Consider the following 26,667-nt stretch of genomic DNA (forward strand, 5'->3'; position numbering starts at 1 on the left):
ATTGTGAGTTTTCTGTCATTTTACTATACATGTTCTTTATCTTTTTCTTAGATAAGTCCCTTTAACATTTCATAAAATAAGGGCTTGGAGATGATGAACTCCTTTAACTTGACCTTCCCTGAGAAGCACTTTATCTGCCCATCCATTCTAAATGAAAGCTTTGCTGGATAGAGCAATCTCGGATGTAGGTCCTTGCCTTTCATGAGTTGGAATACTTCTTTCCAGTCCCTTCTTGCCTATAAGGTCTCTTTTGAGAAATCAGCTGATAGTCTCATGGGAGCTCCTTTGTAGGTGACTGTCCACTTATCTCTTGCTGCTTCTAGGATTCTCTCCTTCATTTTTACCTTGGCTAATGTAATGATGATGTGCATTGGTGTGTTCCTCTTTGGGTCCAACTTCTTTGGGACTCTCTGAGCTTCCTGGACTTCCTGGAAGTCTATTTCCTTGGCCAGATTGGGGAAGTTCTCCTTTACTATTTGTTTGAATAACTTTTCCACTTGTTGCTCTTTTTCTTCCTCTTCCCCTTCTGGTACCACTATAATTTGGATGTTGGAACATTTAAAGATATCCTGGAGGTTCCTAAGTCTCTCCCCTCATTTTTTTAAATTCTTGTTTCTTCATTCTTTTCTGTTTGGTTGTTTCTTCCTTCTGGTCCACTCCATTGATGTGAGTCCCAGTTTTCTTCCCATCACTATTGATTCCCTGTGCATTTTCCTTCATTTTACCTAGAGTAGCCTTCATTTTCTCATCTAATTTGTGACCAGATTCAACCAGTTCTGTGAGCATCCTGATCACCAGTGCTTTGAACTGTGCATCTGATAGGTTGGCTCTCTCTTGGTCACTTAGTTGTATTTGCTTCTGAGGCTTTGATCTCTTTTTCCATTTGGGCCATTTTTTTTTTTTTGTCTTGTCACATCTGTTATGTATGAGGGGTGGAGCCTTAGGTGTTCATCAGGGCAGGGCAACCCAGTCACTGGGTTGTGATGCTGTATATGGGGGCGGGGTCCAAGAGGGGACAATGGCATTTGCTCCACTCTCTGTCGGACTTCAGTCCCTTCTGCCACTTCCCCCAAGCAAACATGGCCTTTCTGGTGCTGATTCCCATGTGGGTGGGTTTGTGCACATTCTAGGACCCCATGGGTCTGTCTAACGAACTCTCCCATGAGGCTGGGAGGCTCTCCCTGTGCTTCAATTCCCACAGGTGTTTTCAATCAGTGCCCCGAGGCTCTGTTTCCCAGCACTGTGACCCTGAGTTGGGACCCGGGGTTGCACACTGTGCCTAACTTCGCAATTGCCATCTTGCTGGGTCTGCCGGTTGCCTCCCCGCGCCCAGGGTCTACCAGCCACTGCCTGCATGCCCAGGGTCCACCCACTGCAGTCTTGTGTGCCCAGTGCCACAGCTTTTTGTGCTGTGACCCCTTTCCACCCGGCTGCCAAACTACACCCTTCCTACAGGGTCTGAACGAATGTGTGTATTTTAACTCCTTGGTTGTCTGACTTCCATACAGTTCAATTTTCTGTCAGTTCTGGTTATTATTCTGTTTCTAAATTGTTGTCACTATCTTGGTTGTGCAAGGAGGCACAGTGGGTCTACCTATGCCTCCATCTTGGCCAGAAGTCTTGAAAGTGTTTTTTACTGTGGAACCCTAAAATACATTAAGCAGCTCTAAGGGTTATGTCTCTTCTTTATGCTTTATAGTGGATATCAAACTGTTCCTACTTGAGGAAAAATGTGGTGAGGGTGTGTGATGATAATTGGTGAAAAGTACCTTAAAAATTATTATGTCTACAATAGTCTGTGTTTAAGAATAGAGTTTTGCTCCAGTAGACAAATGAGCCACAAACAAAACTGGGTTACTATCTTCAAAATCACTGGAAATGTCTAATGCATACAAAACTTTTAATCCACACCATATATCAAATTAACAAAACAATGAGATATACTTCCTATCAAAATGTAAATTTTAAAACTAACACTTATTTTTGGCAGATGTTAAATAAACATGCACTCAAAACAGTAAGAATAAACTGGCACAAATGTTCTGGAGGGCAAGTTGAAAGTTTTTCAAAATTCTGAACTTTTGGACTGAAGTTCTACTTCCAGAGACATTTAAAGAAATTTATCATGGAAGAACACAAAATTTTCTTTAGTAAGATGCTTATTATGTCATATACAGGGAGGGATAAAGGTAGGTTTATAGTTATGAGTTCGTGAAACACAGCTTATTCTTACAATTTATTTATTAATCATTGTATTAGTTTCCATATGAACAGAGTAAACCTACTTTTGACCCACCCTGTATATATCTGGGAAGACAAAAAATACTCAAATTTCTACATGGTAAGATTATGGGTCACTTTAATTTTCTTCTCTACATTTTTTTTGTTTTCCACATTTTCTGTATGCACACAGACTTTTTTAATCACCAAATTTATATGTGTTTTTGTTTTTTTTTAAGATTTTATTTATTTATTTTCAGAGAGGGAAGGGAGGGAGAAAGAGAGTGAGAGAGAAACATCAATGTGCGGTTGCTGGGGATCATGGCCCACAGCCCAGGCATGTGCCCTGACTGGGAATCGAACCTGTGACACTTTGGTTTGCAGCCTGCGCTCAATCCACTGAGCTATGCCAGCCAGGGCTATATGTGTTTTTTTTTTTTTAATGTGGACTTGTCTTTAATAAGTATATAGAAGTATTTCCCTTCTCACTTGCACTATTCAACACCACCTTGCTTTTATTTCTGAACAGGTCTTCAGTAAAGGTTGGGATTTCAACATTAGAGGTAAGTTGTGCTTTCTCAAAATTACATTTCTCCAAACTATACACTTTTCATTCATTTTTCTCTTTTATGTAATTCTTCAGTTTTTGGTTTTGCTTTCTGTTCCTTGTTTTTAGCTAAATAATATTGTCTTTGTATTTTACTATGTATGATTAAATCCTCTAGAAATATCTAATCATATGTTGTACTGAGGGAAGGAACTATAAATATTTTTTAGATTTCACCTAAATTTTATTTGGGTTATAATTTTTAGAATAGGAGGACACTGTAAAATACTTGTGTGTGTATGTGTTTTAATTGGAAAAGTAATATTTGCATGACAAAAATGTAGAGTAACCAAAACACTCGTATACTTTTTAAAAAATTTTTGAAGATTTTGTTTATTTTTAGAGGGGAAGGGAGGGAGAAAAAGAGGGAGAAAAACATAAATGTGTGGTTGCTTCTCACGTGCCCCCTATTGGGAACCTGGCCTGCAACCCAGGCATGTGCTCTGATTGGGAATAGAACCTGTGACCCTTTGGTTCGCAGGCTGTTGTGCACTCTACAGAACCACACCAGCCAGGGCCACCTGTATACTTTTATGGGCAAATGCATTGGTATCATCACCATATATGAAAACCAATTCCAGAATTATATCCAAACAAAGGAGTTTGGTATGAAGACATTATGTCACTGAGAGCCATTTTAAGTAGAGGAATATCACCAAATAGATATTCTTTGATGTTTGATATTTTACATCAAATAGGATATATACTATGTGCGTATGTTTGCATGTGTTTCTTTATGTTGTGTATGTCTCTACATATGTATCTATAATCTCAAACATGCTTTATTTTTTCCACTTCCAGTGTCCCTACCTTCTTCTTATATACACTGGATATTGATCTGTTTTGTAAATTGTGGTATATTTGTATGGAATATTCTACAGTAGTGGATATGAATGAGTTAGCTATATACAATAACATGGATAGCACCACAATGTTTAGTAGGGGTAAAAATTCACAGAAAAATATGTGTAGTAATATTCCATTTATATTCAGTTCAAAAGCGTGCAAAATTAAAGAATATATTGTTTACAGTTACAAGCATGATGAAACTAAAATGAGTAGCAGAGGAATGATAAACACAAACTTTAGGATGTTAGTCATCTCTAAGAGGGAAAGAATGTAATGGACATGGACAACGATATATAAGAGACTTAAAAGCCAATGGTAACAGTGTTCTTTGTCTTAAATTGAATGCTTAAGAAAGGTTATATCATAATTCTTGCTTACATTTTATGAGAATCCTTTTATATTCCATTTAATAAAAACAATTTTTAAAATAAGATACAGATATGGATCAGATTTGCTCATTGCAAAAGTAGATGATTGAGTATGTAACTACCCTGCCATCCCTCATCTTCCCAATTCCCATTTCCAAAAACTATTGCTAGTTATTATGCTTATGGGTTTTTTTTTTAAGATTTTATTTATTTATTTTCAGAGTGGGAAGGGAGGGAGATAGAGAGAGAGAAACATCAATGTGTGGTTGCTGGGGGTTATAGCCTGCAACCCAGGCATGTACCCTGGCTGGGAATCGAACCTGCGACACTTTGGTTCGCAGCCCACGCTCAATCCACTGAGCTATGCTAGCCAGGGCTATGCTTATAGGTTTTAAAAGCCACTTAGCTCTAAGATATTTTTAGGTTATAAAAATTGGTTTTGGGAATTCACTTTATGTTGGTAATTATAGGTTGTCCTTCAATAAAATTAGGTAAATAATGTACATATTTAGTATATAAATATGAAGTTAGATATTGTTCTTTTTATATTTTTCATTTTGAAATTATAGAGTTGAAGGGAGCAGCAAAGACAGTACAAACAAATCCTGGTATTCTTCACCCACTTATTTCCCCAGGGTTTATATTTTATTTATAGTACAATATCAAAGCCAGGAATTTGACATTGGTGCAATGTGAATGTATAGTTCTGTGTCAACTTATTACATGTGTATATTTGCGTAACCACCATCATACTTAAGATGCAGATCTGTTTCATCACCACAAAGATCTCCCTTGTGCTTGCTACCTGTTTATAAAGTCACACCTGCCACTTCCCCCATCATTCATTACCCTAAGGAGCCACTAATCTGTTTTCCAACACTATAATTTTGTCATTTGAGAATGTCCTATAAATGGAATCATATAGCGTGTAACCTTTTGAGATTAGCTAAAAGAATTGAGATGCATCCAAGGTGTTGCATGTATCAGTGGTTCCTTCTCACTGTAAAGTATATTCCATGTCATGTATTTACTTAGAGTATTGAATACATATCATGTGTAACAGTATATCAATTGATATCTTAAGCAATCCAAAGAAAAATTTCATGTAGTCTCTATATTTGATGTTTTTATAATCTCACAGAACAGACATGTATACAAAGGAATGACCTATGAGGTACTAATGTTCAAATGTAGAATAGACAGACCTTAAGTGCTACCAGGAGTTTGGAGGAGGAAGGGAGAGACCGGGTGACCATGAGAGTGCTGTTACCTGGAATAGCAGAGAAAAGTTTCAGGGAGAAGGTAGAACTTGTGCTGGGCTTTGAAAATTGGGAGAGGTTTGAATAGGTAGATAGAGAAAAATTGGGAAAGCATTGTATACTAGGCATAGTATGAACTAATTAACATGCAAAGACAATTTGCTGGGAGCCCTGAAAAACTGCTGCAACCTATGCAAACATTTCAGTTATAGAATGTGGGAAGAGTAAATTGGGGCCATACTTAATGAGCCTTGAATGTCAGGGTAAAAACTCTGGGCTTTAAAATTTTGAAGAAAGACGTTTAAAACGTCAATTTTTATATGTCTTACAGTTATGTTCTCCAAGGTTTTTTGCTGGGAAATTAACAAAAGATAAGTGGTAGAAGGGCGGAAGAATGTTTGGAGGAAAGAGACCAAGTGCAGAGCGAGAGAGTTGTTAAGAGGCAATTAGAGTGTCAAAACATAAATAAGACTCCGACAAAGGGACAGTTTTGATAGGAATGGATTGATGAATATGACAACTATTTAAGAGTTGTTTCTTGTTTTTTCTCTTCTTTGAGTGTAGATCACATTTGTACAAATGATTTGTGAAACTGAGTTAGTCTTTTGTTGTAGTACTTGTTAAAATTTAAAAGCTCAAATCTTATAACAATACTGTAAGGAGGGTCCAAGCAGCTCTCTGATATCCAACACAAATGGAGGTGGTATGAGTTGTTAGCAATTGAATGATCTACCACACTTTTTAAAGGAAGAGTGTTTCTGAGACTGTGATAAATAGGAGTTAGAGAAATGGCCTGATGGTGGGAAGCTGGGATTTAGTAGGTACTGTGCTTTAGTAATGGGACAGCCTAAATCCAGAAGGGGTAATAAATGGAGACTGTCTCAAGTCTAGCTAAGTTGGTGTTAGTTTTCTGCAGGCACATGCTTGGCTTCTGTTGCTTTATCCCCAAAGCCTGATTGAGGTGCTAGGGGAAGATCTGGACCTTAGACAGTACTGGGAGAGAATCATATATGACCTATATATAGATACATATAGAGAGATATATAGATACAGATGTATGTCTCTATACATATCTATATAGGTATATCTATACTAAATATAGATATACTAAATGAGATTTTACTAAGAAATGTTTTAATTTAACTTCTCTAGAGATCAGGTCCTCTGGTAGGTGCCATATCACTCCTGTAAACTTATGACATAATAACAGTTTAACTTACAGCAGTTGATAGCTTTCAAAGGTTCAAAGTCCAAGACAGTTTTTTTAAAGCCAAATAAAATAGAAGTCTAATCACTGCTTGCAGTTTTGGTCAGTATAAGAATGCTAAGTGAGCCCTGGCTGGTGTGGCTCAGTGGATTGAGTGCCAGCCTGCAAATCAAAGGGTTGCAGGCCAGGTCCCCAGTAGGGGGTGAGCAAGAGGCAACCACACATTGATGTTTTTCTCCCTCTCTGTCTCCCTCCTTTTCCCTCTCTCTAAAAATAAATAAATAAAATATTAAAAAAAGAATGCTAAGTGAAATAAGCCAGGTGGTGAAAGACAATACCATATGATCTCACCTATAAGTGGAACCTAATCAATGAAACAAACAAATAAGCAAAGTAGAATCAGAGACTTGGAAATAAAGAACAAACTTACAATAAACAGAGGGGAGGGTGGAGGAGGATAATGGGGAAAGAAGGGGAAGGAGCTAGCAGAGGAACATGAATAGAGGACTAACGGACATGAGCAATGGGAGGATATTGACTGTGGGAGTGGGGCACAGGACAGGGGAGAGCAAGGGGGGAAAGGTGGGAAAACTGTAACTGAACAACAATAAATTAAAGAAAAGGAAAAAATGTAAATAAAAAGAATGTTCATCTGTGATCTTTGTAGTTAATTCAAACAAATTAAATTGAGGTACAGGAATTATCTGCATGAAATTTTGCTTAGGTTATGTTAGGGAAAATATTCACAGAATTAATTTGTAAAGTGCTTCTGATTTTCCTACTAATGAACAGTTGTTGAAGAATAATTGAATACTTATACTTAATTTATAGGACAGTTAAAGGTATTTGTTTCATATGCATTAACTATTCTTTTTTCCCTTTTTTCCACTTTTATTGAGATATAATTGACATTGACATACATCACTATATAAGTTTAAGGCATACAGCATGATGGTTTGATTTACATATATTGTGAAATGATTACCACAATAGATTCCACTAACATCTGTCTTCTCATGTAGATAAAATAAAAAGAAAAGAAAGAAAAAATAGGAAAAAATATTTTCCTTGTGAAAAGAACTTTTTACTCTTAACAACTCTTCTGTATGTCAAGCGGCAGTGTTAGCTATAGTCATTGTGTTGCTTGTTACATACCTAGTATCTATTTATCTGCTAACTGGAAGTTTATACCCTTTGACAACCTTCCTCTAATTCAATCTTCTCCCACCTTTAATTGCTTTTGATTAGAGGTTTTTTTATATATAAAACCAGGATTTGATTAAAAGATACATAAACTTAAGATATGTGTATTAAATGAAGAAAAGCCAGAACATGCATTATTCAGCATTCATTCAAGCGAATGATTACTTTTGCCAGGCACAGTGTTAGGTACTGGGTAAGCAGTGGTAGATAGAACAGACAAGGTCCCTGCTCTCATGGTGCTAACATTCTAGTGGGGTAGGGAGGAGACAAAAAATAAGTAAATGAGGTCATTTCAGGTGGTACTAAGTGCAAAGAAGAAAAAGAAAATCAGATAATGTGATAGAAATTTAAGGGGGTGAGACTATTTTAGGGTGATCTGGGACTGCTGTTCTGATATAATAACCCTCAAGCTATGACCCTAAGGCTGGTAAGGAGCCATCCAGTTGGCCAAAGTGTAATTGTGGGGTTTTAGTGGGATAGGTAGGTGAGAACTGTTGATGAGGTCAAAGATGTAGGTAGGCGCAACATCATGGTAGGCCCTCATGGGCTAACATAATAATTTCAATTTTATCTCACATTTAAAATTCCATGAAATAGTTTTTTTCTAGTAGAAACTATATAAGGTTGGTAGTATTCCCCAAATTCTGGGAGGAATTCAGTGAAACAACTTGTCAGCCTGAAGATATTGGAAGTCCTACAGAAATTTCTCTAGCACATTGTATCTTCAGCATTATAATCTTTGAAGTAATTGTATCCTGATACTTAGTAGAACTGCCATGTTAATACTTACGTACATCCTTAAGTGCCTTAGGTTGCTTATCTGATGAAAAACTGGGTATACTAGCCTTCTTTAACTAGCTCTGTGGTGTGCTCCAAGAATTATGAATAGTTTTTTCCTCAGTATCAGGAGTCGTGTTGATATTGCTGTACTTCTATAAATGTAAAGACAACTTAAGATGGAGAAAAAATGTGTTAAGTCTTGCATATATATGATTATCTTATTTTACTCAATTTTTTCCCAGCAAAAATGCAGTATCCGTTTCTACCTTCTCTAACCTCCCAAATATATATATATATGTACGTATGTGTATATGAATGTATACGTAGATATATATGTATTTTTGGTGGGTTTAATTTCATTCATCTGTTACTGTTTTGGGGACTTCATTTAATTTCTGGTTAAGTCTTTATTCCTTTTATCTAAAGCATATAAAGTTTTTAAGAAAACAAGTGTCTGAATGTGGTTTTTTGCATTATGTACTTTTGTATTTATACATATGTATGGAGCAATACTTTGGGAAAAATAACAATTCTGTTATGTTTCTTAAATCCTTAATCCTTTTATGCTGTGAAGGTACTTAGTAGTTCTTACCTTCCTGTACAGTTTTTAAGATTAAAAAGTTGGTCACTTTTAAAGGGAAATATTCTATTGCAGTAGAAAATTTAAAAATTGGTGATTAATAACCTTCTTATGCAAGTCATATTGTCCCAGTTGGCATAAAATCTCTGGGCATCTATCAGTATACAAACATTTAAGCCCTTATGGGCTTCTGATTTATCAATGCTACATTTTCTAATTTGTACCCATTTTAAACAGTTTTAAAAAACATATCATTTGGTCTCTGTTTCTTTTGTTTTAAAATAGGAAACAGAGAACACTCCACACAAAGTTGGAAATGAGTCACCTGTACAAGAATTGAAACAAGATGTGTCTAAAAAGGTTGGTAAGGTAGAATGCCAATATTAGTTTAGCAGTTGTTTACATGGAATATATTTTTTAATTTTATTTATTTTTACATGGTATATTTAAAGTGGAAAATTTCTATATTCTTTTAGTATCATGCTCTCTGCGTGCTGGATGTTCAGTATAGCTTCCTTGAGCCTGTTGAATTTGTGATTGAAGATAGCATCAGGCTTTGTAGAAGTTATTTAGTAATTGGTAATTTATCCTTGAAACCATATTCTTATTATTAAATTTATTAGAGTGACACTGGTTAATAAGATTATATAAGTTTCAAGTGTACAACTCTGTAATACTTCATCTGTATATTGCATTATGTGCTTCTCGCACAAAATTTAGTCTCCCTCCGTCACCATATATTTGACTCCCCTTCCACCTCCTCCCAGCCCTTTTCCCCTCTGGTTTGAAACAGTACTTAGAAAATATTTTGTAATGGGTCTTTATTTTTTTATGCCTGTAGTTTTATTAAAATAAATTATAACTACCCAAGGTTACTACCAAAAGTTAATGGTATTGAAAAGCTCCATGCAACAAATTCTATAGCTGTTGAACATTATAAGAATTCGTTACTCTCATAGTACCTTTGGTACCTTTTAAAGAATTGATATGCCCTGGCTGGTGTAGCTCAGTGGATTGAGTGCGGGCTGCAAACCAGGCATCTCAGGTTCGATTCCCAGTCAGGGCACATGCCTAGGTTGCAGGCCATGGCTCCCAGCAACTGAGCGCAAGATAAACATTTTAACAATAGGGTAGTTCACAGCGTCTGGATACTCGAACAGAAAGGATGGTGTGTTTTTATTCATTTATGTTGAGTGTTTTCTGCACCTCAGGCAGTGTTCTAGCCAATAGATTTCTAGAAACCAACAAGATGATACGTTTTCTACTTTAGAGTTTTTCAGCAGGGACACTGTTGACATTTGGGGCTGGCTAATTCAATTCTTTTCTTTTCCTTTTTTAATCCTCACCTGAGGATATGTTTACTGATGGGGGGGGGTAGGGAGGGAGAGGGGGGCGAGAGACATCAACGTGAAAGAGAAACATCAATCTGTGGCCTCCCCTACACGCACTGACCAGGGATCAAACAGGCAACCTAGGTATGTGCCCTGACTGGGAATGGAACCCCCAGCCTCCAACCAACTGAGCCACCTGGCCAGGGCAAGAGCTGGCTTATTCTTTGTTGTAGAAGGAAGGGGAGACTCTTCTGTGCATTGTAGGATGTTTAGAAGCATCCTTGACTTCTATCCACTAGATGCCAATAGGTTCCCTCCGCCCCATCATGACAACCAAAAATATCTCCATACATCACCAAATGTCTAGGGAAGGGTCCCATGCAAAATCACCCCCAATGGAGATTCTACTTTATGTAATTTAAAATTTTAATGGACTACATATTTTAATATTGATCATGCTTTTTTCTTTTGGGGAGAAATAGTGGCACTGTATATTAGCATAAATAATGAGAGTGGTACCTTTTTAAAAAATCATAAATTGCCTACTGTATGCACTTCAACAGCTATCTTGATTTTTCAACATTCTTTCCCTTTTTTCCTCTAATAGTAGTGTAAATAGGATTTTGTATTCTACCTTTTTCTCTTACCATTTTTAGATTTTCATCATATTTCTACATGATTTCAGTACTCAGTTTTCATTTGATATATTATCAGATTCCATCAAGTGTTATATTTGATATATAATACAGATTCCACATGTATTTACACATGTGTCTAGCTGTTTTTATTGGCAAAAACTTGAAATGTTTCTACTTTTTCCACTAGAATTTTTCTTTCTCTTAAGAATTTTTTCCTTAGGAAAAATTACAAATGTGTAACTATCTATAGTTAGTAGAAGAAAAACTGGTTTTTAAGGAGAGTTTAAAAGCTGCAAAAATAGTGAGTAAACACCATGGGACAGAGAGTGAGGCTTAAGACTCCAGGTATCACTTTTTAAGTTTTAGCCTTCTTAGTTGAATTAAGTATCGTATGTTAGTGATAAAGGCTGTGGAGATGTACCATGCACCAGGACAAACCCCTGCCCCCAGTATCTTACATTTTAATAGAGGAGGAAACTATTGGGTAGGCCAAAAAGTCTGTTTGGTTTTTTTCCATAAGATGGCTCTAGTAGTGCTTAGTTGTCTTTAACTTCATTCGAAACAATTTTGTTAGATTGTATTGTGACAGCTGTCTTACCAGGGTGCATTTAAAAAAACTTATCAAAATTGGTGAATTTTTGCTTAGCCATTTTAATATTGAAGACAGAAGAAAATAACACTTTTAGCATATTGTGCTTTATTATTTCAAAAAAGGTAAAAACACACCTGAAATGCAAAGACTTGTGTGGTGTATGAAAAAGGAACCATGACTGATCGAATGCATCAAAAATTATTTGCGGCCCTGGCTGGCGTAGCTCAGTGGATTGATCATGGGCTGCAAACCAAAGTGTCACAGGTTCGATTCCCAGTCAGGGTACGTGTCTGGGTTGTAGGCCATGACCCCAGCAACCACACATTGATGTCTGTCTGTCTGTCTGTCTGTCTGTCTCTCTCTCTCTCTCTCCCTCTTTCCCTCTCTAAAAATAAATAAATAAAATCTTTTAAAAAACTTAAAATTTAAAAAAAATAAAAAACAGCTAATTTTAAGGCATTATATATATAAAAAAATTATTTGCGAAGTTTTGTGCTAGAGATTTCTCACTGAACGATGCTCCACAGTGAGATAGACCAGTTGAAGTTGACAGCAATCCAATCGAGACATTGATTGAGAACAGTCAACATTATTCCATGCTGGATATAGCTGACATACTTAAGATATCTAAATCAATAAAGTTATTGCTGAAAATGAAAAATGTGTCTTTTATGGAAAAAACTAAATGTACCTTTTGGCCAATCCAATAGATAAATAGAAAGCTGAATGTAATGTAGAAAGCTTAGAAACTATTATAAGAACACAAAAGGAGACTCTGCTTCCTTTTTGGGGTTAGGAATAAGGAAAACTTCATGGAGGAGGTAGCATCTGAGCTGGTTTTGATGAATGGATAAGATTTGCACAGGCAGAGATGGGAGAGAAAAGGCATAGCCAAATAAAAGCACAGATGACGAGTGTGCAAAATATTTAAGGATGAGTCTAGAGACCAACGTTAAGGCCAGATTATGGGAATGCCTTATGTCATACTAAGACATCTGGTTTTTATTTTAGAATTTTTGGGAAAGCGGTGAATTTTTTGAAGCAGAGAGGTGATGTGAAGGAAGCAGTTGCTTTAGCATGATCACTCCATGTTGGTTTTGATTCTCGCTATTCTCTTGCTCTTTCCTTCTTTGCTACCTCCTAAAACCCAGAGGAAAAATACACGGGTAGACATGGTAAATAAGTGTTACGGGGGTATATCAAGAGTTAGAAAGTATGGGCCTTGCTTCCTAGGAACTAATCATCCTGTATGGAGAAAATATTTATACAGAGCTAGCCCATATACTACCATGTATTAATATTATAGCTCATAGTGTAGTGAGCAGTAAGAATGATAGGAGTTCAGAGAAGGGAGAGATCATTCTCAGATAAGGGATTAGGGATTTATGATTTTCTTTTTTTTAAAGATTTTATTTATTTACTTTTAAAGAGAGGGGGAGGGAAGGAGAGAGAAACATCAATGTGCCGCTTGCACACTCCCAATCAGGGACCACAACCCAGGCCTGTAACCTGGCTGAGAATCAAACTGGCAGCCTGTCAGTTTGTGGTATTGACGCCCATCCCACTAAGCCACCAGTCAGAGCATGACTTAAGATTTTTTTTTTTACCTCATGGGAGTAAAAGGGAGAAAACTGTACTTGAAGAATGATTAAAATAAAATTTTAAAAAAAATTTTACCTCATGTTGACCCCTCTAATGTCATAGGCCTTTCCATTATGCATAGTGATTATTTCAAACCTTTACATTCACCTCATGCTCACTGTGCCCACTTGTGTCCCACTCATTTGCAGCAGATGACCCTGTTGCCTACTGCATATAGACTTCAGAGGCTAAGAAACCTGAATTCACTCATTTTCATCTCATATTTCCCTTACCTTCCAACTTGCTTCCATCTTGACTCTCTTTCATGTAATTGTTGAGAATTTAGTTTTATTTTCCTGCCCAAAGTACTGTGGTATAATATAAAGAACTGTGGATTTGCCCTGGCTGATATGGCTCAGTGGATTGGGTGCCAGCCTGTAAACCGAAGGGTCCCTGGTTTGATTGCAGGTCAGGGCACATGCCTGGGTTCCAGACCAGGTCCCAAGTAGGGGGCGTGCAAGAGGCAACCAATTGTTTTTCTCACACATCAGTGTTTCTTTCCCTCTCTTTCTCCCTCCTTTCTCCTCTTTATAAAAATAAACAAATGAAATCTTTTAAAAATAAAAAATAAAGAACTGTAGATTTTTTTTTTTAAAGAAAAGCCTGAATTTCAGTTTTGAGTTTGTAATTTGCTAGCTCTGGAACCTTGGGCAAAATTCTTAATGCCTTTACCTCAGATATGTGCTTTTGTAGAAAGGAGGTAATTCGGCCACTTCACAGGGTTTGTATGATGATTAAATAGAAAACGTGTATCCTGAATCTAGTGCATAATAGACCGTCTCCTTTATTCTCCAGAACCTTATTACCTTCCTTTCCTTTGGCCCCTTCCCCTCAGTTTATAAAAATGCTGGGTCACTTTCTTGCATCCTCTTCCATTTATTGCCAAGGTTTTGAAAACCATAGACCATGCTGGCTATCTTCACTTCTCGTTCATTCTTAAATCCACTGTAATCTGGCTTCTGTTATCACTAAGGCACTCAGTGCTGCACCTAATTATCAAATTAGGTGGACGCTAGTTAGTATTCCTCTGGTAAAAATGATGTACTTCTAGGATTAAATATTTGAAGGTTGAAAAAAAGTAATATATGGGATGTGCTGGGCAATCAGGAATTAATATTATTCAACAGCAATAACATCCAGTTCCAGTTAGCATGTGACACATTCTGTTATCTTTTGGGAGTCAGAGTATTGAGAAAGCAGAAGTCATCCACGGTCGGACATGGTGGAGAGATAAGTGGACTGCGAGATTTATTGTGTTAATAATGACAGAACTGGATAGAAAATATATTTTCTTTGAAATGTTGGTAGAATACATAGAAAGCCTATCTGTGTTTTTTAGCTATAGATAAGAAGTAAAGGGGAATAAAGGCAGGGTGAGCTGGGTGTTTGAATGCTTCATGGTCCTGCCATCCCTCTGAGTAGTGGGGTATTAGGTGTATTCTGTTTAAGAACGTTAACCTTCTAGACAACTATACTTGAACAACAATAATAATAATTAAAATAAAAAATTAATGTTGACCTTGTATCTGCTGGCTTTTCCTGTCATTGGCTTGAGATAAACAACTTGAAGTCTTGTACAAGGTGGTTCGTGATTCTCATGATTTTGTTAACTAGGCTCAGATCAGCAGGTTGCTACTACAACTAACTTGGCATAAATATGTAAATGAACTATGACATGAAGAGTCTGAATGTAATTTTAGGTTTGAACTTTGTTTTTTTAAGATTTTGTTTCTTTTTAGAGAGATGGGAAGGGAGGGAGAGAAACATCAGTTGGTTGCCTCTCACACACCCCCAATTGGGGACCTGGCCTGCAACCCAAGCATGTGCCTTGGCTGGGAATCAAACCAGTGAACTTTCAGTTCATAGGCTGGCTCTCAGTCCATTGAGCCACACTGACCAGGGCAGGTTTGAACTTTATTCTACAGAGTTAGCTGAATGTTTGTGATTACATGTACTAACACAGATTCTCTATTATAATAGTTAAGAGTACAAAACCAAACACCCTAGTTTTATGCCAGCTTCATCACTTACAAACTTTGCAACCTCAGAAAAATCATCAGGTCCCTCTATGGCTTAGCTCCTTCCTTTGTATAATGGTGATGGTAAGAGTGCTATCTCTTAAGGTTGTTGTATAGATTAAAATATGTAAAGTGTTAAGAACATTGCCTGGCATATAGTAAGTACTATATAAATGATTAGCTGTTATGTTCTTGTAAATGGCTTCATTTTTAAAAATTGCTTTTTAACCTTTCATCAGATTATTGAAAGTATTATTGAGGAGAGTCAGAAAGTACTACAGCTTGAAGATGACTCTTTGGATTCCAAAGGAAAAGGACACTCTGATCAGGCTACTGCCAGTCCTCTCGTGTCTAGAACAGATCCTAGCAATATACCTGGACTGTTAGCCATAGATCAAGCACTACAGGAAGATTCCAAAAGGGCAGAGAGTCAGAATGCATTTGAAGAAACTGAATTAGAATCAAAAAAAGATTTTCTTTCTGAGGACACCTGTGAGAAGCCAGGAGATGAAACCACTAAGTTAAATGAAATAAGTTCAGCTGAGCAGCTTAATGTGCCTGAAACTGAAACGGAAGTATTGAACAAGGAAGCAGTAGAAATCAAAGGAAGTGACATTCTAGAATCTGAGTCCTCAAACTCCTCATCTGCTAAAGATTGTGCTACCCTGGAAGATTTGGCTCCTGCCAAACCCCCAAGACAGCTTACTCCAGAACCTGATATAGTGGCTAGTACAAAGAAGCCTGTTCCAGCACGTCCGCCCCCTCCAACTCATTTCCCACCTCCTAGACCACCACCTCCATCTCGACCTGCTCCACCACCAAGAAAAAAGAAAAGTGAATTGGAGTTGGAGGCTCTTAAAACACCTGATCTGGATGGCAAGTGTTAATTGAGAAATAAGTATTTTTGTGGGGAGATTTTTTTTTTTAATTTCAATCATTGTTCAAGTTGTGGGGAGATTTTTAAGTTGAACTTGTTTACATTTGTGATTTTGTTTCAATTTACATTATGTAACTACATTGATGGCTGACTTACAAAAATTATTTTAGTAATAAAAGTGAAAGCGTTTACAGTGATGATTAATTACATTACTATAATTGAGCATTTCAGTAGACTTCGAACTTTCAAATCTGTTACCATTAGAGAGAGAGTGTGGCATGGTGTACAAAATATGGGATTTGAGAGTTAAGATTTGAATTCAAGTTCTAGAACTCTTTTTTTTTTCACTTTTTAATTTCTAAATTTATTGGGCACTAGAACTATTAATGTTTCAGTTTTACAACCTTGAAGAGTTTAAACACCTTGTTTGAATCCTGATTTCCCCATATGTAAAACGAGGGTAATAAAACCACTTTCATCACAAGTTGTTACAAGAATCAGACAAATAAAGGTTAAAACACATTTCAGGCTCTGTATAATGTGCTCTGTAAACATTTGTTGTTGTTATCATTATTATTAATTGCAGTTCCCAAAGAGAATATTGCGTCTGATACTCTAACAATGAACATGGCTTCAGAGGGTACAGTCAAGGATTCTCAGCCTTCTCTTGATTTGGCAAGTGCTACCAGTGGAGATAAAATAGTTACTGCCCAGGTATGTTGGTGAATTCATGTTACATTTGATGTAGGCTGTATTAGTTTTCTGCAACTGGCTCATTTGTTGATTATCAAATCTTCTTTCTTCTTCAGGCCAAATATTTCATTATCCCCCAAACCTTGCCTCCTTACATCCCTTGTCAGCTCTGTTAATGAGTAGCTGGATGACTCTAGGAAGCTATTTAACATCAGAATCTCAGATGCCCCATTGATAAAATGGAAGGAAAATCTTCCTTGAAGGTCTCTTGCAAGCATGAGTACCAAGTCCCTGACCATGTAGTATGCATTCAGAAAATGATAGATGCTGCTATTTGTAATATTGATATTAACAAATATCACCTATGATCTTCATTAACCTGAGCTCTAGTGGACAAAATTGGGAACTTTTACTTTTTATAATTTCCTTTTCTTAAGAAAAAAAAACTCCATACACTATGCTATATATATATCTACATATGAGGCCATGGTAAGGACTTGATAATGGGAACTTTTTCCACAGCCAAATTCTTAGACTCAAGGGTTACTTATATGGTAACTGTGATCAGGGCAGGTTAGCAAACTAGGAGATAAGACACTGTAATAGTCTTATCTCAGCCTTGGAGCAGAGGTTGGCAGTGGCCTTTTTTGGTAGGGTCCCCAAGTTAAGAATGGTCTTTGCATTCTCAAGGGTTTTTTTTTTTTTTTAAGAATACTTGACAAAAACTATTTATGAAGCAAAAAGCCTAAAATATTTACTACCTGGCTCTTTACAGAAAAAGTTTGTGGACAGCTGCCTTTGAAATATCCACACATATAGCCCTGGTTAATGGCAATCTTTGTGCTAGCATTTTACTAGTAGAGAACTGCTTTTGGGTCAGGTTCAAATAGTGCATTTATTTGTTTTCAAGACCACAAAGACATTATTGCATGGGCGGCAGTAGTTTTGGCACCTAATGTTTTTCAGAATGCTGGGAGTGATAAAGGGCTGAAATGGAGTGTTCCATTTAAATTTTCATAGGTTCCATTATCTGAATAATGGAATTTTTAGAACCAGGTGTGGTAATGAATAATTGAATATTTAATAGAAATTGATTCAGTCTACTTTCTGTTTTTTAAATTATAATTTCAGGAAAATGGAAAAACACCTGATGGGCAGACAGTAGCAGGTGAAGTGGTGGGCCCTCAGAGACCTAGATCCAACTCTGGGAGAGAGCTTACTGATGAGGTATAATTATATTTTTTGTTCTTAAAAACAAAATATAAAAACTATAATAGGAAGGTGGAAAAACTCTGAAGATGGATGGTGGTGATGGTTGCACAGCAATGTGAGTGTATTTAATTAAAGCCAATGAATTATACAATTCAAAATTGTCAAAATGGTAAATTTTATATTGTGTATAATTTAAAATATTTTATTGTTAGGCAAAAAATCATAATATAGAATAAAAAATGAAAGTGAAGATTGTCTTGGGTTTTGTTTTTTTAATATTTTGGAGTTTGCAACTTCAACTTAAACTTGCCCTTTTACATAATTATATGGTGGAATAAATGTATTGAAAGCAAGGCCTATGTTTTATAGAAAGTGGACTTAAAAAGAACTTCATGTTATAGATATGTATATGTTTCTATACTTGTTAGATGATGTAGTACATACAGACTTAATACTTCTTACCACTAAAATTTACTATATATCTATTGGTCAATTTATTCAGATTGAAGTTTTAAAGCGAAATGTTAGTTTTTGTTTCTTGTAAACAAAATTACATTTTTAAAATTACTATACTTTGGAAAATAGTCTGACAGTTTTTCAAAATATTAAGCATCAAGTTACCATGATACATAAATTCAACTCCTGTGTATACACCAAAAAGAAATGAAAACATGTCTCCATAAAAAATATACACAGTTGTTCATAATAGCCAAAGTATGGAAACAACACCAATGTCTATCACTGATGAATGAGTAAATAAAATGTGGTATATCCATGCACGCGGACTATTTTTTGGCAATAAAAGGTATTAAGTTCTGATACATGTACAGAATGAATGAACCTTGAAAACATTGTGCTAAGTGAAAGAAAAGCCACTCACAAAAGACCACATACTATATGATTTAATTTATTTGAAATGTCCAGAATAAGCAAATCCATAGAGACAAAAATGTAGATTAGTGGTTGCCAGGAAATGGAAGGAAAAGAAATAAGGTATGACAGCCAGTGGCCTTAGGATTTCTTTTTGGGGTAATAGAAATATTCTCAACTTAGATAATGGTGATGGTTGCACAACTCTGTGAATATACTCAGAATCATTGAACTATTTACGCTTTAAATGAGTGTATTTGCAGTGTGTGAATTGCATTTCACTAAAAATGTTAAAAAGTATTGTACACAGCACTGACTGTACTAGAAAGTCCTTAACTTAAATTTTTGAGGATTTTGTAGACTGAAAAATATACTTAAATTATAATTTCTCTTGGTGTTATGTTTTTACTTCAGGAAATTTTAGCCAGTGTAATGATTAAGAACCTAGACACTGGAGAAGAAATACCTTTGAGTCTTGCAGAAGAGAAACTACCAACAGGTATTAATCCTCTCACTCTGCACATCATGAGAAGGACTAAAGAATACGTAAGGTATGACCTAACATTACTATTTAACATTTGAAGTATTTCATTCAGAAGGGTGAAAATGTCTCTGCTTATGAACTGTGACAGTCCCTAATTTGGTTTTTTTCAACCTTTTTTAAAATTTGCCATTAAAATACTTAAAATATGTATTCTTAAACTTTGTTTTCTCTTAAGACTGTACAATTGCTAGGGGGAAGATAGCATATGTCTTCAATACCATAGTATTTGGTTTCTCTTTTCATATGATTGATATTATACTAGAGAGTATTAAAACCTATTGAGGCTAAAAGGCCATGCTTGGGATGAACATCTAGTCTTCTGAAACCTTGCTTAAGGATCAGAAATTTTGTATCTAATTTGGAGGGTCAGAAAATGGCTTTAGAGGAAGGCAATTGACTTTACTGTGGTGTATATGTAGATCTAAGGAATAATTTCTCTGAAAGCAAAGCTTTTTAATGTATAATATATGGTGTGCCTGGTGAGTGAGGAGGAAGATATTTACAAGCTAATTTGTCATTTCTGTGTAGCATGTTTTGCCCATCAGAAAGCTTTGTTTATCGTAGGTTTTTCTTAAATTCCTAAATTGCATCCACTTGCATTTTGTACATTGTACCTTGCTTAATGATTATGTTCTTTGATTTTTCATGTCTTTTTAAATTCTCAGGATCATTATTTAAATTAAACATATGTGAAGCATTTTAACAGACTTTTTTTTTACTCTAATTTACTAATTCAATAGTAAGTATATATAGAGATTTTTGAGAAGCGTTAAGGAAGTGGCTTCTTTTAAAATTACTTCTTCCCCTTGTAGTAATGACGCAACACAGTCAGATGATGAAGAGAAGTTACAGTCTCACCCAACAGATACTGATGGTGGAAGGTTAAAACAGAAAACGTGAGTTACAGTACATCCATTTTCTTCATTTCAAGCCTTTATTTTTTAAAAATATGAGAACTACTATACTATTTTAAATCTGTACTCCATCCAATTTATGAGTCCATTCACCACCATGACTCCCTGCCATCAACCCATGGATTGTGAGGTCTTTGAGGCTGTGTTGGTCATATAGCATCTGATATATATAGTAAATGATCAATAAATTTTGCAGCATGCCTGTATTTTGTTCTCACAGTAGGTACCAGAAGTGTTAGTAGAAGAACTTGATGGTCCTTGAAGTTGCCTTTTCTCTTTCTCTTCATCTGGGCAAATGCTCTTTGTCTTTCTAAACCCAACTATATGAAATTCTTCCTGACTTCTTCAATTCACAGTACATTTCTTCCTTTTCTCAATTTCAGTGACACCTATATTCTATGTAATTTACATTAGCCCTTTATGTTACCTTAAACTTTTTTCTGTTCTAAAAAGAAAACAAGGTAAATCGATATTAAACAATGAAACCATGTGTTACAAAAGGATTTTGATCATGCCATTCTTCTGTTTCCCCTACAAAAACCTAGCACAATGGTGGGCATAGAGATTTTGCTTGATTATATGCAAGTCACATAATTGGCAATAATTAGTCTAAAATGTAAAATAAATATAAATATAAAATAAAATAGTTCAGGCCCAAAGTGAATTCTCCACTCAAATCTGATCTTTCCTAGTGTGGAAAGGGTAGCAAAGAAAGCTTGGGTAATTTTTAGAAAAGGTATGTACTCACAATGCAGGTCTATGATAGCACCTTCAGATACATGGACCTTGACTGTCTACCAGTGATGACTCTCACAAACCAGAGAATTAGGAATTATTCAGGAGATATATAAATATCCATGAAAGATGTTTTATATTCTATACCTTAAAGCTCATTTTTCTAAAAGAGAAAAAGCTCCTCAGGATATTTATCACAGAATTTTTTTAAAATCTGGTTATCTGGTATCTGAGTTCACAGCAAAATAGAAGCACCAAACTATGAAACCTATAAGCTGACACATAAGAACGTCAGATAATATTCCAATTACAAGAGAGGAATCAGAAAAATAATAAAAGGACTCTTACATAGCACAACCATTTTGTATGGCAGTGGTTTCAACTTTTCCTCAAGTAATGACACACATAGAACAGGGTGGTTCTGCACTGAATGCTAGAGTGAACTAATGGTCGGAAGAGATTGGTCCAGAGTCAGGCTTCCCTGTGCCCTGCCCTGTTGTCTCAAAGGCTTAGAGCCAATATTGTGGCCCACTTGCAAACCATTTGAAAGGTCATGAACATATTAAAGAAGAGTAATGATAGTAATTGACCCCATTTATTAAAGAAAGAAATGTATTGAACATTAAATACCCTTGAAGAAGGCACAAAAGTATATATTTTAGAGATGTTCTCATCCAAAATTATTGAAATACCTGTTTTCTTGCTTAAAATAGTAGTAAATCTATAGTTACCCAGAAAATATAACTTCAGAATTATAGGATCACAGACCTCATAGCGATTTTTATTTATTTTCAAAGATTTTATTTATTTTTCGAGGGAGGGGAATGGAAGGAGAAAGGGAGAGAAACATCAATCAGTTGCCTGTCACACACACCCCCACTGGGGACTGAACCCACAACCCAGTCATGTGTCCTAGCGAGGAATCAAACCAGTAACCTTTTGCTTTGTGGAATTACACTCATCCCACTAAGCCACACCAGTCTAGGGCTATACTGATTTTTAAAATGGTTTATCATCTGTGTTTTCTGATTATCAAAAGTTATACAAAATTCTTCCCTGGCTGATGTAGCTCAGTGGATTGAGCACAGGCCTGGGAACCAAAGGGCCTCTGATTCAGTTCCTAGTCAGGGCACATGCCTGGGTTGCAGGCCAGGTTCCCCGGTGTAGGACACACGAGAAGCAACCACACATTGATGTTTCTCTCCCTTTCTTTCTCCTTCCCTCCCCCTCTCTAAAAATAAATAAATAAAAGCTTTAAAAATTTTTAAAATAATGCAAAAAACTGAAAAATAAGTATGTCATACGCCCAACCCCAAACATTCTCAGTATTAATAATTAGATGTAACCTAAGTCCCCATCAGTAAATCAATGGATCAAAAAGCTATGGCATATTCACACGATGGAATGCTATGCAGAAGAAAGAAAGAGCGCCTACCCTTTGTGATGGCATGGATGGAACTGGAGAGCATTATGCTAAGTGAAATAAGCCAGGTGGTGAAAGACAAAAACCATATGATCTCACCTTTAAGTGGAAACTAATCAACAAAACAAGTAAGCAAGCAAAATATAACCAGAGACATTAAAATTATGAACAATCTAACAGTGACCAGAGGGGAGGTTGGAGGGGATAATAGGGGCAAAAGGGGAGAAGGGTTTTCAGGAACAAATATAAAGGACATATGGACAAACTGACAAAACCAAGGGGTGGTGGAATCAGGGGAGGGAGGTGGGGATGGCTGGGGTGGGGCAGAGTGGTAGGGGGAAAATGCAGACAACTGTACTTGAACAACAGTGAAATAAAATAAATAAATAGGTGTATCCTCCATGGAATTATTTTTCTAACAAAAGTGGAATTACACTGTGCCTATAATTTGTCAACTCACTTAAAAAATCTAGTGTATGATGGGCATCTTTTCATATCAATACCAATAGTAAACTATTGTAATCTTTCTATCAGCAGATATGGGAGTTTAGTGCTGCAGATACAATAGTTAAGTAGCCAAGTGCTGGAAGCAACCCAAATGCCCATCAGTAAATGAATGGATCAAAAAACCGTGGTACATTTACACAATGGGATACTACACAGCAGAAAGAAAGAGGAGCTCCTACCCTTTGCAACAGCATGGATGGGACTGGAGAGCATTATGCTAAGTGAAATAAGCCAAGTGGTGAAAGACAAATACCATATGATCTCACCATTAACAGGAACCTAATCAACAAAACGAACAAGCAAGCAAAGTATAGCCAAAGACATTGAAATTGAGAATAAGTTGACAGTGATCAGAGGGGAGGGGATAATGGAGGAAAAGGGTGAAGGGTTTACAGGAACAATTACAAAGGACATATGGACAACAACAAGGGGAGTGGAGGGGGGAAACAAAAGAAGAGAGCCATGGTCTCATCTTTCCTAGAGCTTCCATTTCAATAGGAGAAACAGGCATTAAACATGCAATTATACAGATAAATCTAACTACACTTGTAGTAATTGCTATAAAAGAACTCTGTTGGGGTACTGTGGGACTATATAACATGAAAACCTGTGTTGAAGAGTCAAGGAGGGCTTTTTTGAGAGAGAGCTGTTTGGTCTGAGACATGTAAAGAGGAATAGAAATTAGCTAGAAGAGGAGTATTATAAGGAGTAGACCCACACATGCAAAGGCCTTGAGGTGACTAAGAGCTTGCTACCTTTAAAGAACTGAGATTTGCGCCCTGGCTGGTGTAGCTCTGTGGATTGAGCGCGGGCTGGGAACCAAAGTGTCCCAGGTTCGATTCCCAGCCAGGGTACATTCCTGGGTTGCAGGCCAGAACCCCCAGCAACCGCACATTGATGTCTGTCTGTCTGTCTGTCTCTCTCTCCCCCTTCCCTCTCTAAAAATAAATAAATAAAATCTTTAAAAAAAAAAAAGAACTGAGATTTGCCTCATTTATTTTATTGCATTCCATTGCAAGGATATACAGTCACTTATTCATTTCTCTGTTGGTGAAAATTCTACTTTTTACCTATTCTAAACAATACTGCAGTGAACCTCTTTGTATATATAGCTTAGCAACTTTTTCAAATTCTATCCTTAATATCATGAGCTCCCATTAATTGGTAAAAATTTACCCCTGCTTTGTACATTTTGTTTTGGCTGTAAAAATCATATGCTTTGTATTGTTTTTTTAATCATTTTAATATATGAAATTAGAGATGTAGATAATTGAAAAAGCAATAAGTCCTATTTATGGAAACTTGGAATGCATACTTACTTACATTACACTGTTTGGGAATACCTACTACAAAGTTCTGCTTAACTGTATTGCATGCAAATACCCAAACTGAAAGAGAAGGGACAAGAGGCTATCTTAGGCTACCACAGTGTTCTGTTTTGGGTTCTTATCTTTTCCTTTTTTTTATTCTTGTTCAAAGTGTTCTACTTTGTAAGTAAATACATCTTTAGTTTTTTTGTTGTTTGTTAAAGTTTTTAAGGATGAATCTCGAGCAGGGGTATCAAAACTCATTTTCACCAGGGGCCACAGCAACCTCGCAGTTGCCGTCAAAGGGCCAAATGTAATTTCAACTTCTTAACAGTTAAGGAGTAGTAACATTTATACAGCCCTAAAATTATTTCAGCTGATGTAGCCTCCAGTGAACATGAATTTGACACCCCTGCTCTAAAGGAATCTTCTCAAAGTGATTCTCACTGTAGATTCATAGCCTCATCCCAAACCCCCTAAATCAGATGACCTGGGGATGGGGACTAGATATCTGTACTTTAAACACTCCTCTCCCACCTGCTCCTTGCCAACTGATTATCCTTCACCATTGAAAACTAATGCTCTAGAGTATACAATATTATATATTGGGAGAAGTGCCTATATTACCTTTGTGGCCATATTGACTTAAATATATACCATGTGCGGGAAATAGGTTTACACTTGTGAGTACACAAAACACAGTTTATTCTTGTATTATATTTTACTTTCCATATGAACAACTATAAACCTACTTTTTCCCCACCCTGCATTCTATACAATAAGGAATTTAGGAACTCCAAGACCTACTATTTACATAAAAAAGGGTTAATTCAAAATAACATGCTTTCCCTGTATGGTATAGCTCAGTGGATTGAGCGCAGGCTGCAAACCCAAGGATTGCCAGTTTGATTCCCAGTCAGGGCTCTTGCCTGGGTTGAGGGTCAGGTCCCCAGTGTTAGGTGCGTGAGACGCAACCACACATTGATGTTTCTCTCTCTTTCTCCTTCTCTCCCCCTCTCTCTAAAAATGAATAAATAAAATCTTTAAAAAATAATATGCTTTACCAGTCATAATGAGATTATCAGTGAATTGTTGAACTTATATAGTTAGTTGAATTAATAAGAAATAATTTTGTTCGGGTTTTTTTGTAAGGACTCAACTAAAGAAGTTCTTAGGAAAATCAGTGAAGAGAGCAAAGCACCTTGCTGAAGAATATGGTGAACGTGCTGTAAATAAAGTTAAAAGTGTTAGAGATGAAGGTAAGTGAAAAAAAAACATTTCAGTCGAATATTTGGTTGGTCATCTAAATTTAGCCTGTAGTTAATAAGAAGCATTATATTTTATGAAAAATAATAAACCTTTATAGATATCTTAGCATTTCAGTAAATTGTTACTCTCACTATCACATAACTTTATAAGTAAGAAGAAAATGAATTTATATATCTTAAACAATTTTTACATACTTTGTGACTATGACAACCTAGAGGAGTTGAATGTTCAATAATCAGTTGTAAATTAGTTATGTAAGGTTATTTAGTTCTTATAAATATTTTCAAAATTAGGTAAATTTTCCAATTTTGCACAGACCTTAACTTCCTATGCCCTTGTCATAATTGTACTCATTTGTTTTATTTAATAGACACTTACATAATATTTTGTGCCAGACACTGTTCTAAGCACTTTCACCTGTGTTAACTCATTTAATCCTCATAAAAATCCTTTGAGGTAAGTACCCTATTATCCCCATTCTATAGATGAGAATTACTGAAGCACAGAAAGGTCAGGTACCTTGCCTGTGGTCACATGGATAATAAATGAGACAAAGCTGAATTTAGGCTCAGATCTGGCACTCGGCTCCATGCTCTTAGTCAATATGCTATTTAGTAATAGATTTTGCTTCTCCATGTAATGAATTTTCTTGGTAAGCAGTGGATATAAAAATATCATAGTAACTATATCTACATTAGCTAGTAATGATCTCTGTTGCATTTCTATTTAGTGTTTCATACTGATCAAGATGATCCTTCATCAAGTGATGATGAAGGAATGCCATACACAAGACCAGTTAAATTCAAAGCAGCGCATGGTTTCAAAGGACCTTATGATTTTGATCAGATAAAAGTGGTGCAAGATCTTAGTGGTGAACATATGGTAAGCAACCTTTTTATTTTTCAATATTGATTCTGGTATTTTTTAAAGATTTTATTTATTCTTAGAGCGAGGGGAAGGAAAGGTGAAAGAGAGGGAGAGAAACATCAGTGTGAGAAACATCAATCATTGCCTCTCATTCAC

General features: G+C 36.2%; 1 protein-coding gene across 1 annotated transcript in view; it reads left to right on the top strand.

Moving 5' to 3' along the window:
* Nucleotides 1-26,667, top strand: part of WDR44 (WD repeat domain 44) — an 87,942-nt gene that overhangs the window by 29,131 nt on the left and 32,144 nt on the right. Inside the window, exons 2-10 of the mRNA XM_028522746.2 lie at nt 2,750-2,783; nt 9,359-9,433; nt 15,533-16,169; nt 16,757-16,884; nt 17,995-18,090; nt 19,360-19,496; nt 20,302-20,385; nt 25,528-25,634; nt 26,375-26,526. Of these exons, the coding sequence (XP_028378547.1) occupies nt 2,750-2,783; nt 9,359-9,433; nt 15,533-16,169; nt 16,757-16,884; nt 17,995-18,090; nt 19,360-19,496; nt 20,302-20,385; nt 25,528-25,634; nt 26,375-26,526 (1,450 nt within the window). The remainder of the gene's footprint in view (nt 1-2,749; nt 2,784-9,358; nt 9,434-15,532; nt 16,170-16,756; nt 16,885-17,994; nt 18,091-19,359; nt 19,497-20,301; nt 20,386-25,527; nt 25,635-26,374; nt 26,527-26,667) is intronic.

This window comes from Phyllostomus discolor, chromosome X (assembly GCF_004126475.2).
Source record: "Phyllostomus discolor isolate MPI-MPIP mPhyDis1 chromosome X, mPhyDis1.pri.v3, whole genome shotgun sequence".
Lineage (NCBI taxonomy): Eukaryota > Metazoa > Chordata > Mammalia > Chiroptera > Phyllostomidae > Phyllostomus > Phyllostomus discolor.